The sequence below is a fragment of the Periplaneta americana genome, chromosome 17, assembly GCF_040183065.1.
Source record: "Periplaneta americana isolate PAMFEO1 chromosome 17, P.americana_PAMFEO1_priV1, whole genome shotgun sequence".
NCBI lineage: Eukaryota > Metazoa > Arthropoda > Insecta > Blattodea > Blattidae > Periplaneta > Periplaneta americana.
The window spans coordinates 72,538,427-72,560,095 of NC_091133.1; the positions used below are offsets into that span (position 1 = coordinate 72,538,427).

The window sequence follows — 21,669 nt, forward strand, 5'->3', positions numbered from 1 at the left end:
GGCAGCTTTGCTCATACAGAGAAGAATAGACGTAAAAATAGAAAACTCTGGATCCATACATTGGTTTTGGAAAGACAGAATCGAGGACTTTTCAGACTTTATTTGATGATTTACATTATGAAAACTATAATTTTTTTTTTTTTTTTTCGTATTTTCGCATGTTTAAAAGAAATCATTTCATGAGATTCTAGCAGGAATTATCAATGAAATTCGAAAAAAAAAAAAAGAAAAAGACACTGTAGCACAATATGCTGTATAACTGTCGTTGCGGTGGCCCAAACAGTCATCCGTTAACAGTGCCACAGATACGCCACTAAAATAGTGGCTGTGGCCCCGTCTGAAACCTACAATTTAATTCCATATGTCGCGATGGAGAGTACCACTTTTAGTGGTCGCCACCAGTGGTGAAGTCAATCACCCAGATCATCTGCAGTGGCACTATTCTGTGGCTCTGGCTGTGTCTGAAACGCCCTAATTTATATAAATTATTCACAAGCAACAGAAATTCAGCGGTGCTTCTAAAAGTAGCCTCGTCCAAAGGGGCTCTCAGTCTTTCGTGTGGGTCATGTTCTATATGCGCAATAAAAGTAATAAAAATGGCGAAAAGTTGTGTGGCATTTGGTTGTTCAGAAGAATAAAGAATGAGAGATACCAGTATCCCAAAACAATTGAACCAAGCAATAGGAAGAAAAATTGGTTGCCTTCCAAACACAGTTGCATTTAGCAGTCATTTCACAAATTAACATTATCAAGTTTGCCCTTGAGCGCAAATAAAATTACTCAAACCAGAAGCTCTTCCATCGATATTCAAGTTCCCTGCTCGCTTGCAGAAGAAAATTTCAGTAAGGAGGAAACTATGTCTACTGCTGTGGAGTAACAGCACATCTGACTGTGAAACAAGTGATCTCTGGTTGGGGTTCTCTTCGGGGTTTTTCCTCAATCAATTGAAGCAGAATTGCTGGGTAACTTTCTACATTGGACTTTGGACTCATTTCACCATCATTAATTCACATATCATCATTATCCATACCATAGCTCGGGTTAAGTTCACGGTGCAGTGTGCTATACTTATACAAGAGCACAGCCGCTCGGCTAACCAGTCATTCACAGAATAGGAGTGGTAAACACAATAAGTCTCAGCCTTCGGGTCCCTCCTCTGTACAAGTGAGAAAAAAAAGGAAGAAACTTGTACGTCATATTCCACTGTTTTAGTGTATCATTGTGCTGTTTTTATTATTCTTTTTTTAGTTTTTTTAGTGGTTGTTGCTAATAGTTCTCCTATATGTAAGTTTGATTTCTTATACTGTACCATATGTTTTGTACCGTATGTCTTATTTAAATTAATACGTGCATTGTGTCTATCCATTATTTTTTAAAAGCTAGTCTTTTTAAGATGTAACAGTTTTTCTTGCTTTGTTTTTGTTTTTCTCTTAACAAAAGCAGAATTAACTTCCCTATGAATTGTTTATTTCACAATTTTTTACGAATCACCTTGTTAGTAATGCATTTGTATACTTCCTTTTAACGTGACGTTTTTAGTTCGTGTTGACATTCAGCTTATGCTATTGTTTATGTTTTTCAAAGAATTTTAGATAAATAGTCACTGACAAGCTGACGGTCGACCTGGTTGGCGAGTTCGCATAGCACTGGCCTTCTATACCCAAGGTTGCAGGTTCGATCCTGGGCCAAGTCGATGGCATTTAAATGTGCTTAAATGCGACAGGGTCATGATAGTAGATTTACTGGCATGTAAAAGAACTCCTGCAGAACAAAATTCCGACACACTCGGCGACACTGATATAACCTCTGCAGTTGCGAGCGTCGTTAAATAAAACATAACATTAACATTGACGAGCTGACGCGCCCTTTTTACACCCCATTAACTAACTGAACCAGACAGGAGAGTTTATACATATTTTAATATTCTTGTAGACAAGGAGGAATCACTTTTTAAAGCAAACCAACAACATTGATTAATCACGATCATAAAAAGAGGGGAAATATGTAAGAAAGTGAAATGGACTAGGGCATTTTGATTTGACACTCCTCAATTGTCTGATCCAGTCTTCAGTGTTATTTCTTCGATGATACTTTCACTACGTAATTGTAAACATTCCTTTCTTCTTCTTCTTTCATCGAATGCATCAGTTTAAACTCCAGAGAAACTCTTTCTATTCTAATCTATTAGACCCTCTTGATGAGAGGGGCATGGACTGGGGACTGCTCTCGCACGTAGGCTGCTTGGGTGGGCCCATTATATTAACCGGAATGAAATGGTGTGCATTCCTTAAGGTCCTCTGTGCTATAGATTCCCCTGCAAGCCAATTCTGAACTCCCCTATAGCCTACAGAATCCCTTTACTTTTCCGCATAGGCATCACTGCAGTCCCTCAACCCCAGGTCTACGAGCACTACGAGTCCCAGGGAAGACCCACGGTACACAGCACTACCCACCAGCAACTAATGACCACATACGAAGGGGTCCAAGTTTGGAGGTGGCAGGCTGACTATACATTGAAGCAAGCCCGAAATACAGGGGGGAAAAAAACGGAGATGATGATGAAAGAGGGGAAGTATAATTATGATGGCGAAATGAATCCGAGGTCCAACACCGAAAGTTACCCAGCAATTCTGCTTCAATTGGTTGAGGGAAAACCTAAAAAAAAATCTCAACCAGGTAAGTCTGATGGTAATCAGAATCTTCATCTGAATCTGTAGAACCTACAGTGGCGTAGCGTCAATGTAAGCTAAAAAGCTTAGCTTCCCCAGTTAATAATAATTTCATAATAAACCTGCAGTTTATGGAGAAAATTATTTATTAATTTTAATAGAATTTATATTTACGCGTTAAATATTGCGATGCGGCAGACCAGGATGATTTGTGATGCAGCAGTAAACAAGAAGCCTGCACACACCAGCTTCCAAGCAGACCGGTTTCTTCTGTGTAATCCACCCCGCAGATTTTCCATCCCTTTCTAACTAAGCTACCCTAGTCGCAAGGCTCGCAAAGAAGCTAGCTTTAACATTTAAAATAAGTAGTTTCCGAGTTATCCCTTTTCGTCAGTTGTGTTCAGTTGAAGTGTTAGTGTGCATTGTGGTTGATATAATAAATAATGAGCGAAATAACAGTTCCTGACACTAATTTACTTGAATTTTTGTAGGACAATTGTATTATCAAGACCGACTTACGAACAAAAGTGTGATTTAAAAAACAAATGACAGACTCCCTTGCTGTCAATGAAGGACACAACCAAAAGACAGACGCATACTTACGTAATGATACTAATATTGTGATTTCTCTAAGTATGACGTTATATATATATATATATATATATATATATATATATATATATATATATATATATATATATATATATATATATATATATATAATGTTATACGTATATGTGTCTATTTGTTAAGAGATATGTGTAAACCGTGAAATCATATTTTATTACGTATTATTTGAGGTCATGCCTTATTGGTGTTACTTACAATGTTCCAACCAATCTTCGACTGCTGACTTGAAATTGACTACTATTTATTTTAAGACTGTATTTTTGTAATACGTTTTCTCATATTGCATGAAAGACAACTTGAGTTAGCTTCCCCTGCTCAAAATTTCATGCTACGCCACTGAGAACCTATGAAACACCTCGGCAACTTTTCATTATTTTCTGTTTCTCCTCAACCACATAACTTGTCCCAACCAGGATTTTAACCCAGGACCACTCATTTCATGGTTAGACACACTAAGAGTTACTCCACAGCTGTGGACAGAGGAACTCTTGGCCAGGTCTTCAAACAGAATGAAGTCTTGCTTTAAAATTGTTATAAAATTGGACAATGAACCATTGATTGGGCTACAAATACTATGTTGAAGGAGAGAAGAATAATTTTAAATTTCACATTTGCCTTACAATTCACAGCAATAGTTTTCAATGGTCTTGGGGGGGGGGGGGAGTATCTCATGGTCCTGGACATTCTGTGCCAATTTCTGCCAATTCAAGGATTAAAATATACGAGGGGTATTCATAAAGTAACTTCCGTTTATTTTTTATAAACCTGTGAATGACGTTACAGAATTGGGTTACAATACGTTTGAAAGTATATATCCTAGTTTATTTTTCCACATAGTTTCCAGTCACATTGACACACTTGTCGTAGCATTTGACGAGCTTTGAAATTCCGCAATCGTAAAATTCGGCTGCCTGCGACTGAAGCCAATCTACGATGCTGGTTTTAAACTCTTCATCATCAAAGCGCTTCGAGCCAAGCCACGTCTTCATATGCATGAAGAGATGGTAATCACTAGGCGCCAAATCTGGGCTATAGGGAGGATGATCCAATACTTCCCAGTTGAACTCTTGCAGTTTGGTCGCAGTACGACGTGCTGTATGCGGCTAGGCATTGTCATGCAGGAAAATCACCCCAGAGCTCAACATGCCACGACGTTTGTATTGAAGGGCCCTTTTCAAATTTGTTAGTGTGTTACAGTAACGCTCAGCGTTAATTGTGGCATTCCTCTCCAGAACTCCACTAGCAAAATTCCTTTTTGTCTCAGAAGACAGTTGCCATGAGTTTCCTCATGGAAAGTGTTTGACGACACTTTGAGGGTCTTTTCGGGCAGTGAGTATGACCCCACTGCATTGATTGAAGCTTTGTTTCTGCATTCACATACCGCATCCAAGTCTCATCTCCTGTCACAATCTGATCGAGAAAAGCATCACCTTCTCTTTCGTAATGCTCAAGAAAGGACAATGCTGCTCCCATCCGCTTAGCCTTTTGTTCTTCAGAAAGGAGTTTAGGCACGCATCTGGCAGAAAGTTTCCAGTAACCCAAATCTTCGGTAATCACTTTGTACAGAAGAGTACGAATAATCTGTGGAAAATCCTCACTAAGCTCCGACATGGTGAACCTGCGGTTTGCTCTAACCCTTTCGTCAACCAAATGAATCAGATCTGCATTCATGATACTCGGTCGACCACTTCTCTCATCATCATGTACATTGGTTCGCCCATTTTTTAACATACGGCACCATTGTCTTACATCACCTTCATTCATTACGTCTGGCTCATAAACTTCACAAAGTTGGCGAGGGATTTCACTAGCTTTCAGCCACACGAAATCTTATTACAGAACGTACCTCACACCTGGCGGGACTTGCAATTGCAGCATACATTTTGACAGCATGTGGCTCAGAAAGGAACAAACGTCCTTGACTCTACTGCTGCTCGACACGTATTGCTTCAAGGTACACTCCAACGCAAGAGCAGCGCCACTGTTTCTGTTGTTATGCACGCTATATGAAAACGGAAGTTATTTTATGAATAGCTCTCTTAAAGTAACATTGACCTCTATCGATTGCTAACATTACTTATCTAAATTCTTTCTAAAAATATATTGGTCATAATACTCATAATGATATAATATTTTAATATTATACTGACATTAGTGTATCGAAAATTATAACAGACATTCCGAAAATTATAAAAAAAAAAAAAAAAATAGTAAATAAAATAAAAGAGGACTGTTGAGGGCTGCTCCTTTCAAAGTGAGATCCTAGACCCAGGCCTAGGAGGCTCATGTGGTCAATGGCAGATTTATTGAGGTACAACAATTACAAAAAAAAATTATAAGTATGGAGGGATTTGTCATGGTTTTGAAAGCACAAGGTATTAATAACATCGATTTCATTCACGACTTCAGGTTTTATTTATATCATTCTTTTTGCATTGAGTAACAATGTTACTAACTATCCATTAGTTCACAAATATACACTGTACCAAAGAAACATACATATGGAATTTCAAAAATATTAAACAACCACATAAGAATGAAACAATACACAAATATTATACATCATTTCACTCTTATGATACTTCAAAAGATTCAATCACAAATAATACAATTATTTCTGGTAAGAATTTATACAATTTGAAACTTGTACTTAAATTAATATCTTTGTGTTCAGTGTTGAAGACTGAGCATACTGAAAATGTACAAAGGTGGGTGATGTATGAATCCATGGACTTTAGGAAAGGAAGGAAGTCGAAGTATGCTTACACAAGATTTCACTATATTCTACACTTGACTGAACCTACCTCTTGGCCCCAATCAATAATGACAATTGGTGTGTTATTTGCTTAATGTACAAATTAACTACACTACTATAATATTGAACATACCTGAGCAAATTAATGAAAATTTTTAAACAACAAATCAAGTGATAATGGCCACACCACACACACGAAGTTAATTAATACGGGGGGAAGGAGAAGAGAAAATATATCTACTTAAATCTGTGAGAGAGGGCGAAGTCTTCTTATATTTAATTTCTCACGATAGTAAACTTAATATTCTTCTACCAGGAAAATTTTTATTGTATATTTTTAACAATAAACTCTCCATTTTAACAAGCCCGTACGTCAATCAATGTAAATCTACAATAATGTTAGTAACATGTTTAAGTGTGCAAAACCTATGTTCCTTATTTGATTGGTGCAGCATCTGTACATTAACGGGGTGGTTTTGAAACAACATAAAGCTTAACACATCACAACAGCTCACACTGACAAAATGCCAACAACAACAATTGAGTATATGCCCCATCAGAAGATGGTTAAGTTTACAGTATGAGAAAAGAACACAAATGATAAGTTACAAACATCTTATTAACACACTATAAAATATTCTATTGTTAACATAATTACATTACATACAAATAGTGAGCAACAAATTCTTTGAAGACAAGATTTGGTGAATGTTAAACATATAATTAAATTGTGTATCTTATGCCTAAGAAGAACCATTTTGGATTAGTTCTACACTGAAGTAGAAATCAATCAACACTTATATGAAACCCATCTAAATCCAACAGTGCAATATTTATTTTCATATATTTTATAATAACACAACAACGAACAATAAATAATGCCCCATCAAAGGTTGTAATTTATATCAACATATTCCCAACATATTAGTGACGTGCCATTTTTTCTGAAAGCAGTTAATGCAAATGGAAGAAGTCATAGAAGCTTGAGCAGATAATCTTGGATTACTCCAAGTTGTGTAATTAGTTTTGGTATTTAAGCAATATGTTAAATTATTCATTACAATTATTTTTCTTCATTTTTATAGTTGCTGTTTTGGCAATTACAATTCTCGTGAACTTGAGTTCTTTATCATTTCCGATCTTACTACTCAAGTTTCCACCTTCCAGCACTGGTGGTTGCAGTAGTTTTACTCGTGATTTTGATGACATATCACTAATTGAGCTCTTATCACCGACAATCGTATGTTGCACTTTGGTATTATTTGCTGCTGCATTTCCTTTTGCGGCAAGCAACATGGCTTTTGCTGTTTGCCGTGCAACATTCCGATATTCAGATCGACTGCTGCCCCTCCCCTCCTCAGACAATGCTCGAACAAGCCTGCTACTTTTTAGGGTTCGAACATCTTCTTGCGCTCTGCCACCATCCCGCTGAGGGGGTTGGGCGAGGGGGAGCGGAGGGGAGCAACCGATAAAAAAGTCGACGATGATGAATTTCTATGACAGCTTTTCTTTGGAGACCGCATCAATTCTGTAAAAAAGAAAAAAAAAAACAATTATGATAAATACCAATATATTGTATTATACCAAACACTAACTTAGAAGATTTAAAAACTAAATAACTGTTAATGCTAATAGCCAAAACAATTTGTGAAATGTATCTTTGTTTTAATACGAGCAAGTGATGGATTGTAAAGTCTGAAGTAGAGTCTTCTTTTAAACTATTTCATGGAATAATTTTAAGCCTATAGATGTAATGCAATTAGAAGTGAATATCTCATGAAAAATAAACATAAAGACTTATAGACAAATCATTTAACTTTTAAACATTTATCATAATCTTGCTGAGGAACAGTGTGGAAATACTGGATGAAATTCACATTAAAATTTATTTAAAAAAAACCAACTACATTTGTCCTTAATAATTTTGTTTTTCTACAGACGTTAACTCTAGTTACATTTCCAAAGCTTCTTATATCATTTCACATAATTTTTATATTAAAATTATGGTGGTGTTAGTGTATTAAAACATGGTGTACTATTTCTCAAAGGATGACGATAAAGAAAAGATGAAGGCAAGGAAGATAATGAATTAATGACGCTTGATTTCATTACCTCTTGCAAAATATGAACGCACATCTTTCATAAATTATTAAGAATATTGGTAAATGTGATCCATAGTAGCTATTCTATTACAGTATCATCCTGTACGGATCTACCATAAGAAAAACTGTAGAGTTAATACTTTTCAATTCTAATGAGAGTCATAACAAGTATTGTTCTTCATTAATATTAAAATAAACTTTTAAACAATTTTAATTTTCGTTCGTAAAATTTTGGATTGAAATACAAAAAAGTCATCCATACTGGTACTTAAAACAAAACATTTGAACATTACCACTTAAACCTAATTCAGGCAAACTGACAAAGAGTGAACTGTTTTTTAATTTAATGACCCTCAAACAAATTTTTATCCAGATGCTAGCAGATTTATTATAGTACTTTCCATTATTCTCAAATTTAGAAGCAGTTTCAATTTGTAAACAATGAATATTTATTATGGTACTATTTTTCACAATTTTTATTTTTCTGCGGGCTATGTTACTTAATTTGGGAGTATTTATTTAAAATAAATATTGAAGTTCTTTAAGCCTTAATTCCTAAAGAATTTTATTATCGAAAAAAATCAAAACAACCCTCTCACAATGTAAACTAGTTAATCATATTCAATACAAACTATGATGCATATTCAGAAATCCAACATAAGTAAATCCAATATGAGTGCATTGGTAAGCAAGAACAAGAGAAGCAATCCGTTCTTTGATGTTGTGTCATGCTGGTAAAAGGCAAATATTTTTCAACTCAAAGCAGGAAATTTTTATCTGAGAGCAACACTCAAAGGGCAAATTCATGCAAGTCATGCTTTCAGCTATTCTATATCTAAGTGCGTAAGTTAATATCAACTCGATTTAAACCAAAATGAATTTCGGTACTCACACTTTATTATTTTTAATGATTTCGTTTAACTGAATGGATGATGATAAAGAGCACTCTTAAACCTGATATTTATCTGCAATATGGAGCCTACTAATATCAACTTTTGTTTTGATCTAAATAATTGTATTTGTATATGGGTTTTGAATGGCTCTCACTAATTGGTACTCCTCTCTGTTGCAATATAGTATTTGACAAATGCTGATGGCTGACCATATGAAATGCCTTTTCTTAGTCAATGAATGCCTTTAACAATTCATTATTCATCTTAGTTATAAAAGCATGTTAAGCGTAACCCTCTAAATATAATAGATAGAACTACTGCAAATAACGGCAAAATATGTGTGTGGATAATGCAAGCTTCTGTAAGAATGCGCTACTTACGTTAGTCAAAAGAATAGTATTTCAGAAGCATGCAAGCAGCAGATAAAGGAGAGTTGATTCAAATTAGATACCGGTATACAATTTTACTGCAAATATTTATCGAATTTCTATAATTTGATTTTAGGCTAATCAATTTCTGGCACATATAACATTATCTTCTAATTTTTATTTTACATAATACTTAAAATAAACCTGTAACACAGAGAATACATTATTTGTATGTTCTTTCGTAAATATTCAGATTTTATGTCTTTCGTTCAAGCTTATTGATAACAAATTCCTCTCAATTATACATAATTATAAATTACATGATATAAAAATAAACCTAATTATATAGACTACAGCGTATACCCAAGTATAAGAAAACTTACTACTTCCTTTTGAAGACTATAAATATTTCTATGAAATGTTTTTAAGTGTGTATGTAACATATTTCAAATGTTAAAAAGTCTACATTACTAAATAATTAATATATAAAGATAATGTATATATAGTAATACACAATTATTTATAAATATAATTACAGTTTCATCTTATTACATTATTTCCCCATAAATATTTGTCTCCAATCGTGTTTCCTAACCTGCAGTGGCGAGAGCTGACGGTTCCTTGCGCTGTTTGCTCTTGCTGGAATTTGAACCTTGGTCCTTTGTGATACCATTCGGCTGGGACCGGTCTGATGCACTGACCTGGGTACCTAATAATCAAGTTTCCCATTTTCTTTACCAAATCAATCTTAGTCAGTTTTAATTAATAATTGTACTTCTTTTTGTATATCTCCAAAATAAAAGATCAATTACATCCAACCCTCTTATTCTGTGCCACATTAAAAATTGTTATATTTTATTTAAAAAAAAAAAAAAGAAGCCTTTTATCATAATAAAAGGGCATGCACAATGTGTTGGCTGTTGTATAATAAGCAATAGGATTAGCAAAAGAGTTGTTAAATGCTACTAAAATGGTTATATCGCAAGAATGTTAGTAAGCAGCAGAAGTACTCAATTATCATGCATATATTCTAAAACTCATTTATGTTAAAGCTTTTGGAGAAGACTGCAATCTCATTTAAATCTGCAATATGATTCAAACAATGAGCTTATCTGAATAACGAATTTATTTAATTACTGGAAAAGTTGTGGAATCACAAACAAGGCACTTTATTTCAAACAAATCAGTCTGAAAACAAGTAGAAACAAAAATGGACATAAAATTACAAAGGCCAAGAACTGAATTGACTAATTTAATTCATAATATTATGAACTGCACTTTCAATTATTTCGGATTAATAGATAAACCTGTAAGTAATGGATATCACTGAATAAAACCAACTATAATAGCGAATACTGCTCCTATTGATACAACATACTGAAAATGGGCTACTACATAATTAGAATATCTCTATTTAGAGATTCATTGTTTTTTTCGATTGTAATATGAAATATTATTTTAATGCTCAGTTTACATCCTCATAGCGACACAAGTGCAATAAGTGGTTCACATGAAGTCTAGATAGAATCTTATGTTTTATTATTTAAAATATTTTCTTTGTGAACAAGAATGTAATATATTATTTACATTAAGAGGAAAGCTTTCAGAAAGAATTAAGTTTGAATTATTATTTACATAAGATATACTGTATAGAACATAGATGAGCATATATCTATACAAATCTGATTGTAAAATAACAATAATTGATATAGCAGTTGTTAAACACGTAATATCAACCCAAGCTTAGAGCTGTCTAAATCACACATATCGAAGTCGTATCAGTAAGTGACAGACTTACGGTATTAAAAATGAGTTGAGGGACAGAAAACAATAGAAGTCTTTTATAAAGTGTAACTAAATTAATTTGATTAATCCTATCACTGTTTTCATCTATGAATGTCTCAGAAATTGAACAAGTATGTTTGTCTTAGCTTGGTTTTTTAGGGGATGGACCCAGAACGAATCCTTGCACTTTGCTTACTTTGGCCCATTGTGCGCCTATATTTGCTATGATTATCGAAGTCCGTCATCAAGTGATCTGAGTGGCATTCGTGACTCCGATGCTGACAAGTATGCCATCCTGTCTTAGTTCTAACAAAGCCAGTCCCCATCCCCAGACAAAATCCTGATAAACCACCACAGGGCCCGGAGTCCCATGCTTTTCCCATATCAGCAACAGAAAATACATACTGCCATCAAGACTTCACCCCAGCCTATTTTTTAACTCTTTTTTAGTTGGTTATTTCACGACGCTTTATCAACTGCTATAGTTATCTAGCGTCTGAGTGATATGAAGGTGATAATGCTAGCGAGATGAGTCCAGGGTTTGCTCTTAGTGGGTTGGGGGAAAACCACGGAAGAAATCTCAACCAGGTAACTTGTCCCAATCAAGATTTGAACCTGACCCGCTAGTTTCATGGTCAGACATATTGACTGTTACTCCACAGCGGTGGACTTTTTTAACTATTGCAGATGACAGATGAAATTAGGGTACACTGGAGAGCGTTTGTGTAATGACGGAGGAAAACGCTAATACTTCGAGAAAAACCTTCTGCAACATCTCCTTGTCCACCACAAATTCCATCACGGCTTGGCAGGGATCGAACCCAAACCACCTGGATGAAAGATCAGTGCGCTAGCGCTTCAGCCACAGACGTGGTGAAAAAGTACGTTAATTATTAATTCCACATAGTATATAATTACATAGGAATAAAAAATTATGAAAAGAAAGTAATAAATGTCTAAGTGTGTTGTTGTGCAAGAAATATTATATTATTAATATTGAAGAACATTTCTTCTAGATGATTAAACTACTGCATTTTAATATTTACATTCAAACTTCCACAAGAACAAAGAAACTAGAGATGTCCAATGAGCAAGTGTGGGCTTATTTCTGATTCAATCTTCTTTTCTGATGCCTTGATTAGAGCGAGTCTGCTAATGTTGCAAGAAATTAAGAATTTTGGTTAGCTCAAAAATACATTATTTGGTACAGTCCAACAAAAATCACAGTATTAAATATAAACGAGATAAACCAGTGTACACTTACTCATTTGGGTTGAAAAGGGAAGAAGCAATGAAGAACTGTCATACAGAAAAATGTTAGTAAGATTGTATTTACTGGTACCTTCTTTGTTGGTTCAGATCCAATTTTCGAAACACTGTCTGTTATATCCCAGACTTTTAGAAATCATACTGATTCTATCTGAGAGTCCTAGTGACCTAATGAAGTTTGTCAGAGCTAAAAGTATCCTGAATTTAGAGGAAATAAATTTATAATTAAAATTTGATTTTGTAAGGACTTTACTATAAAGCATAATTTACTAGTACTTTTTTTATATTTGTTTTCACTATTGTCACGATGATCTATTTCCAATTTGACATTAGCTCTTCTCAACTGGTGTGTACAAAGAAGGCAATGACAGTGACTGGTGACATTATGAATCTACATGCCCCCATTTTTACATTATATCACAGAAATAAACAACCGTTCTTGTAGTTACGGTATGTCTTTTGAAAATAGAGCAATGATGGTTCTGATATAGAAATGCATGAACAAAGGGATCTTCTACATTCAGAAATTCAACTGCATGCAGCCATCTCTATTTCCTCTTTAGCTGGTGAAAGTCACACTTCCTGCCCAGTGGCGTCTCGTGGCCTAGAATTTGTCAGGGGCTGTTTGATTATAGTTTGTCATGCGTGGTACTAAAACTAAAAAAAATTCATTTCATTATTGCTCATAAAATTACAGTATCTTTACTTGTACTACACTATTTTACCGCGATATGAACGCGACCGCAACAGAATTGAATGAGCCCCAACAGTCGTCCCTCTCCCGGCACCTTCACTCGCAACATCTGTGTTATAGGATCTAGCATCTCCGTGCACTGAGCACTATGCTGAACCAGGAACTACGTCATACTCTCTTCGTAAGGTCTGTATTGGGAATCTAGCATCTCCGGGCTAGAATTTATCTGTCGCTTCTACAATAGAAGACTGTAGCATCTCCTGCGCGCAAATGAAGTCCAAACCTTGACTATGAAGAGAATGAGACTTCCTCTATATTTGAGAGTTGTTCGTAAATAACTGAAATAATATATTACGCAAATTTTCATGCGAGGCTGAGCCCCGAAAGCCCCAAAGGACGAGACGCCCCTGTTCCTGCCTAAAAATCCATCATCTTTAATAGAGATTGAACCTGCGTACTTCGGGTCCAGAGACAAGCACAGTAACTACTAGACCACTGAGAATGGCTTGAGTAAATGTACACTACAGCCTAACGTATCTTGAGCAGACGCGTGAAACCTAGGAAAGTAAAGAGTTAAATGAGGAGGAAAACAGAAAGATATAGCTTTGTCGTTTACATTATTTATGAACATAAGGAGCGTACAAAACATATAAATAAAATCATAATCAGTACTTTAATGAAATTCAGTTTTCTTACTATAAAAATGTTACTGATACCTGTTTTAGGTGCACGAGAGACTCAACAGTGGTGAGAAGGGATATGCCAAAATAAAATAAAAATAAGTTACTGGGTAACAGCTATTCAAAATGTCTTAAACAGAAAGATGTCAGCTCAGTTTACAGAAAAATTGTGAAACGACTTTCCTTTCATTAAAGATTGCAGGAGTGTTTGCATCAAATGTTATTAAGAAGAGATTTTCTTTTGTTGTTCGAATATATTTGTTTTATTCGACTTAAAATTAAATCTTATAAATTATGAGAAACTAATTTGTCTGGTCATTTTCTGTTTACCTGAATCATTCAATAAAGTATAAAATTGTCTCGAATTTTTTTTCCTTAGAATAATGAAACAATTTATTCACTACTCAGAACTAAAATTTAATGATTTACCACAGGCTGATAATGATAATAGTGATTCATTTAATGAGACTTTGAGCTTCTGAGATTCTGTTTCACACTCATTATGACCAAAAGCAGAGTCTAGCATTTTAAATGAAGTTAATTAATTATGCTTCTAAATATATATTAGGCCTATATTTTGTTTGTCTAATGGCGGTTACTTGAGTGTTCGTCATTCATTCATATGAAGCCAGTTATGTAAACCAATTTACTGACAGTCATTGCCAGGGGGCACCATAGGAGGCTGGTCTACGCTACACCTGCAATGAGATGGAATGACTGAGATTTGTTGGGGTGCTACAAGGAAACCGGAGTTACAGGAGAAACCCCGTGTTATCTAGACCAAAGGCTTGCCCAACACAAATCATAAATCGGAGCTATGCCAGGGAAAGAACCTGGGCCCACAGGATTATGAGTCCAGCGCTTTAGTTACTGGATTGTCATGGCAGCTATGCTTCTAAATATGTTATCTACATCTAATCCCCATGACGTGAATACAGAATGATGTAATAAATAAATAAATAAAAAATAAATATGGTTATCTTTATTGTTATAAGCAAAATTTCCAAACTAGTCAGACTCAAAATAATCAAAGGCATCTCATTTCTAGTGAACAAATTTGAACAACAAAAAATGCTACTTTGGACAGCTCTAGTAAATAAAATATTGAAAGAGAAATACTCGAAGCTGTTTCCCAAGAAGAGACGTCAGAAAGCTTGAGTGTCAACCCTAGAAATCATTTGACTTCATTTCACCTGTGCTGTGCGGAGGCCAAGCTGCTGCCAGCTGCCGCAGTCGCTCCCACAGAGGCCCCATCCGGTTGCTGTGGCAATGTTCGGTACACATGTACCCATCACTCAGCTGTGCACAAAGTGCACTCAGCTGCTCCCCATGCTATTAGTGACACAAATACACAAGCAAACCCTTCATCACAATCATGGCACATGATGGATGAATGCACATGTCATCAGTTGAACATATGTTGATATAATGCAGTTAGCACATTTTTGTATTAGTTAGGGTAGCATAGCCTGGAATTGGCTTAACCTGCAATGATAATTTTATTACAGTCTCTTTACTGCAGGGGTATCATGATATATTATGAAAATTACTGTACTTATGTGAATACAAACATAACTTCCAAAAGTTTTGGAAATCAACATAACGTGTCCATGGAGACAGTAAATTATGAAAGATATTTTTATGACACACTGAAAATCTTTAGTTGAAATGGCAAACGAAGGAAAACAGTTACAGCTACTTCACACAGGACAATACGAAGCAGTTTCAATTCAGACAACATAAAAAGAAGTCTCATGTTTGATGATCTACTGCACTTAGGCAATATACGAAGAGAGAAACACGAAAACAGACCATTATATTGATCAAATTATTTAATGTATTATATCTATAATAGTATATTTTCTAAAATATTCGTTTTCCATGATGGAAATTTTTGTTCAAATCCTGACGAGGGTGAAATTTATGTTAGAAAAAAAACTATATTGAACATGTTTCGTTACTTTGTAATTGTGAATCATGGATAAACTATAGACTAATGACAGTAGAATGGCCGGCCAGGTCTCCAGATTTAACACCCCTTGATTTTTTCTTTTGGGGTTACATAAAGAGCTTGGTATATGAAGAGAAAATTAAGAATGTGGAACATGTAAAAAACCGTATCATTGAAGCCTGTGTTGAAGTCACCTCGGAAATGCTACAAAATGTTCTCTCCACATTCTCAATTTTCTTTTCATATACAAGCTCTTTATGTAACCCCAAAAGAAAAAAAAATCAAGGGGTATTAAATCTGGAGATCTGGCTGGCCATTCTACTGGTCCACGTCGATCAATCCAATGTCCAGGGAACTGTTCGTCCAGTCTGCTGCAACATTTCTGTGGCTTAAATCCACCAGAATGAAGAATGATATCAATTCTTCTCTCTTTCGATAATGTCACCACGAAAATCAAGAAATTTGTTATAGGAAAGCTTCAAATAATCATAACAATGCATTGAAACTGTCACAGGTTAACCAAACAATAAAGCAGGAAAAGTTAATTACCAGAATTGCATAAAAATACTTTTTCCAAAGCCTCCTTAGTACTATACCATGTTACAAAATATCTATAGATGCAGTAACTAATGTTTGTGTCATTATGACAGTTATCTTTAAATAACTCGAGAACTATTAGAGATATCTCAAAACAGATTGCACCAGTGATTTTTTTCAGAAAATTTCACATGATTTTGGATACCTACATGACCCCCTTTCCATTTAAAATTTCAAAGTTGCATCCAAAATGGCGGCTTTTGAGATAGCCGAGGGCTAGAATCGAATGTGACACTGGTAGAGCATTTGGTCTTATAAATATTGGTAACACCTATAGTAATCGAAAATCAAGCATATAGAAAATATTTATATGGTTCCAGACTTTTGATTCACTCTGTATAATTCACTTTGAATAGCAGCTTGTAATCACATAAGTACCGCAATATAATGTTAATCTCTAGTATTCAGCATTGTTACATTAGAGGAATGCATTAACATTAAACATGATATTCAATAAATTAAATCAGAGCTCTAAAATATGAAACTTAGCACATATCTTTAAATACATATACACGCCTGTTTAAAATAAATAAATAAACAAAATAAATCGTGGAAGAATTAATAATTCTACAAACATAAATGGTAAAAAAGTTTCATACTTTTGAGCAATGATTTAATCTTGAACATTTAACCATGCTTTAACGATAGCAAGGGGAAAAGGGAACACATAAATCATCAAGGAAAGATGTTACTGAAAGGCAAGCATTATTTGAACTTCACCCAGAAAGATGTATGAGCATAGCTTGTCAATGTTTCTTTCTTTGAATGCCATGATTTAAATTAGAACAAAATTATTCTTAATTCCTTTGTTGCGATATATTCCTGAAATTAATTTCACGACAGAAAAATGGAGTGCTAAAAATTATCCCACGTACATTACTGCATATTTATATGATTGCTATTGGTGCTTACAGGTCACTGTTCTTTTTGACTACTTCAAAAATTCTCATGAACTTTATGTTTCATTTGAGAAAAGAGTTCACACCTCACCATCTCTTTCTTGGTATTTTATTTTTACATTTTCTGAAGCATTTTGTAGTTATCCCTACACGTTCTTCACTTCCTTTGTAACCAGATTCTTCCGAGTATCATTATTTCTTACATTTTTTAACACGGAAAAGATTCTCTACACAAACATTTAATTTTAATTGATAATTTGTCATTTTAAAATTTCTATGAAATTCAGCTCTCACAGTCACAAGAAAGTGTTAGCAGACTTTATAATATTTGTTTTTCTTTTTGTTTGCATGACGTCATTTTTAATAATTCCATAAATTCTATGAAATCTGTCAATCTGTAGATTTAAAATACACACTTTTGTATCTCTTTCAAATTGCACACCTCTCTTGAAAATATAAACTGTATGATTGACATTCATCAACTTAGAGCTGAAAGCGTTGTAAAATTATGCTTAAAATAAATGAACACAAAGAAACTTAACTTGGTATAGCTTTTAATTCAGTAAAAGTTCCTGAAAAATTCAAGAATTAAGACTATGACAGGCCAGACTTCTATACTCCTATTTATATTATGGGAAATTGGAAGGAAACAGGAAGTTAAAGCCACTCTAAATGGGCATTTTCATTGATTGACTGGGTGCTGTCCAGTAGGCACTCATGCTTGTGGGTAATAGAAATAAACTGGTATGTGCTCACGGTTTTGGCTGCATCAAGCTCATGCTGAAGCTGGTCCATTTCTTCACATTTCTGTTCTAGCTCACGTTCACGCTGCTGCAACAACTGTGCTGCGTTCCCTCCTGAATCTGCTTCTAATTCACTGGCTTCCGACACTAGATGTGCCCTTAGCTGCTTGTTTCTGAAAGAAGATCGAAAGCAAGTTGATACACACGCCAGATGGTCTATCTGTGCACTCCATTACTTCGAGAGAGGAAGGCAGCCACCACACTTATGTACTGGTACTGTCAAAACATCAAAAGTGCAGTACTGCTTATCATCTCATCGTAAATCTTTTAAAGATTATATTAATTCACTAAGCTTGTTACTATATAGTATATTATGCAACGAGCCTATAATGGTAATAATTAAGACGCGAGTATGTTTATGAAACGAGCATTTCATAATTTTCATACGAGAGTCTTAATTACCATTATAGGCAAAATGCAAACGACTGTTTTTGTTCGACCATAATTAAATGTCTAGTTTCGAGTTTTTACAAATATCTTACCTTATGCAAATCTGGCTTTCAGGTAGCAGCTCCCTGTAAAGCAGGTTTGGATAATTTCAAGGAAAAATTGTTCCAGGGCCAGATATTGATCCCAGGACCCTTTGCTTAGCACGCGAATGCTCTTCCGACTGAGCTACCCCAGGAACTATACACGACACCGTCACCTTCTTACCTTGTTAATAATGCGAGATAGTGCTAGTAGTAGTTATGGTTATGATGATGATGATGATGATGATGATGATGATAGTGGTGGTGGTGGTGGTAGTAGTAGTGGAGGAGGTGATGTTATGATGGGTGTTTGAGACGGAATAAAATATACCAATCAGAGACAATGAAATGAAGATGACAGAACATATCAGATCGATATCTGTTTACCTCGCATCCAACTGCTGAATATGCTGCTGAGCTTGTGCCAACTGTTTCGTCACCACTCCCAATTGTTCTTCTAAGGATGCTGATTCCACACATTTTACAGAGTATCTTTCTGACAAAGACAGAATCTCTTGCTTGATTTCTTCCATTTCAGCCCTGTAAATAGAATAATATATTTTTAGCTATCTGGCAGGACATATGATATATACTGTCGGTTCAGATATTGAGAAATCATTTGTATGGGAGTGATAATGGAAATTTCAAGTTATCTTAACCGATGGCTGTTGATTGGTTTAGATATCAATGCCAGTAAATCCGTACTATTATTTTTCTCGCGGTATATGGCATTCATATCATTCTAACCTATCTGATGATATTTTCTTTTCCCCCCTTTCTTAACTGTAAATGAGCACAAACGCTACTTATGTGTAAATTTTTCTGACATTTTGTATATTCGATTCCCTCATCGTGTCAAATGCATATCATTTTACCTTTTAGGTGTGTTTCCAAATTATATGTAATACGCTTTGTCAAATCTGGCAACCTTTTCATAAGGGAAGCTAACTTTCTTCTTCTTCTACCCATGTAATGGACACCCCTGCATAATAGACGCATCCCAATTTTTCGCGTTAAAAAAAAAAATTTCCTGTGTGATAGACACATAGAGGAATGTGAATCTGCGACAAATGATAGCAGTGATGCTGAACCTGATAGTGAATGAGATAAGGCTAGTGTTAATAATAACAATAAAGTATCTTGTCTTATTGTCGCTGTATTCATTGTTACAAGTCATCATCTGTTTATACAAATGCTGCTAACTATCGATCATTTTAAGTGTGATGCAATTAATATATAAATTAGTTGCGGCCTATATATCATTACATATTCTATCAACTATTTCAACATTCGAGCTGGCGCACCTTTAATACGTGTATTTTCTTCACTAAAATTTTTCCTCTATAAAGGACGCACCCTAGGTTTTTGTTATAAAAATCGAAAAAAAAGTGCGTCTATTATACTGGTAAATACGGTAATTTTCCATAATTTTCCCCCGATAATAGTTTATAACTATTTTTTCTTAGATGTTTTATAATAAAAATATTTTGTAAATTGTGTTAACAGTTTTACTGTTTTATTTAACCAATGTTTTTTATTATGAAGTTTGCCCAAGTTTAGTGAGATAATCAGTGTTGCCAATAATCATACTGAGAAAATAGCGTGAGCACAATATTAAAATAACTAAACCCTATATTTACAACAGTAAAACGTTAACACATTTACAATTAAATGTATTGGAATAGCAGCTAGAATTAGCTATAAAAAGTGTAAGTTGGATGTATTCATGACTGTGAAGTAATGATTGAAGAAAGATTTAAATAAACTATTTCAAGGTATTTCGAAATCTTTGCGAAAACTTATGGAAACCGTGATTTACTTCAGAGAATAAGTCTTAGAACAGGGGACTAAATACGATGTAAAGATACATTAGTAAGTTCAAAGAAATAAATGATATAAATTACTAGTGAAAATATTTCTGAAAATTGCATTTAACCTAATTCCCGTGTCTAATATTCAATTTATCAAAGGAGATTTTATTTTACAACATATTTCATTTGTAATAATTTAAAATGTTGGTTTTCGTTGCCTCTACATATGATCCACTATAAACTTCATGGAATTTCTTAACTTAACAGCAAGAAGAGGTGTGGAATCCTATAAGAAGAAATACAATATTTACTGCAACAAGACATTAGCAAGAATGATGACCACAAAGTTAAATTTTGACATTTTGGCAAACTCTGTAAATTTTGCCAGTCGCTCTCTAATTCAGTGAGAAGATTCTTTTACTTAAAGTAAATCTGCAACATAAAATATTATCTGGCTTTGCTTCCTTCCTTCCCAGGCTAAGAATTTTTTGCCACTACCCTCAATCAGGTTTCAACTTACGAGCTTTGGATACCTAATTGTGAGCATGAACAGCATAATTTCAGTTACCAATGTACTTACTCATGTTCCTTGTGCAGGGCACCAATGTCATGTGTTGATTGCATCTTTTTTATGAACTCAGATTTAAACTTCGTAATTTCCTTCTGCACTTCAGTTTCATGAGCTTTTCTCATGGCGTCCAGTGCTGTGGAAAATAAAAGAGAAAATTAGTGTCATTCCATCTGGAAAGGGAATGGAAATCTGTTATTACAGGAGATACCAGATTATAGAAAATGCAGAGACATATGAAAATGTCCCAGATTGAAATTGCTGAACTAGATATCAGTATAATGAAATCCTGTAAAAAAACAGCCAGTGCTACACAACTAAAGAGAACGCAATGTATGGTATTATATTACAAATCCATCATTCATATACCTGCAAGTGTAGCTTGTGTTTCTTCGGCCAAAGCTTGCTCTTTCTCATGCCGCAACTGTTCCAGTTCTTGACGATGTTTCTCTTCCAGTTCTGCTATGATGCGACGATGAGAATTCTCCATGGCAACCAGGCCTTTCTCACACAAAGCCTGGAATAGACGTAAGATATAATCAATCAACACATCCAAAAACAGTAGCTATAATTTAAATATGTTTCTTCTATTTTGTAATTTTCAATATTTATTTATTGTATTTATGTATTTATAAAATTAAAATGTTTTATAAAATTTGAGATCTAAAAAAATAAAAGGAATATAAAATAACTTATCTACAGAGAAGTTAATTTATCACAGTGTG

At 34.6% G+C, this 21,669-nt stretch overlaps 1 protein-coding gene across 9 annotated transcripts in view; it reads right to left on the reverse strand.

Annotated features, from left to right (window-relative positions):
• Positions 1-5,690: 5,690 nt before the first annotated feature.
• Positions 5,691-21,669, reverse strand: part of osp (myosin phosphatase Rho interacting protein outspread) — a 720,049-nt gene continuing 704,070 nt past the window's right edge. For 6 of the 9 annotated variants that reach the window (XM_069816125.1, XM_069816128.1, XM_069816126.1 and 3 more), the window contains 7 exons: positions 21,314-21,461; positions 20,957-21,080; positions 18,953-19,105; positions 18,049-18,208; positions 15,039-15,177; positions 10,013-10,126; positions 5,691-7,582 (listed from right to left, as the gene is read on the reverse strand). In XM_069816125.1, coding sequence (XP_069672226.1) covers positions 7,443-7,582; positions 10,013-10,126; positions 15,039-15,177; positions 18,049-18,208; positions 18,953-19,105; positions 20,957-21,080; positions 21,314-21,461 — 978 coding nt within the window. In that variant the 3' untranslated portion in view covers positions 5,691-7,442. The remainder of the gene's footprint in view (positions 7,583-10,012; positions 10,127-15,038; positions 15,178-18,048; positions 18,209-18,952; positions 19,106-20,956; positions 21,081-21,313; positions 21,462-21,669) is intronic. The other 3 variants (XM_069816127.1, XM_069816131.1, XM_069816132.1) reach the window with 3 other exon arrangements.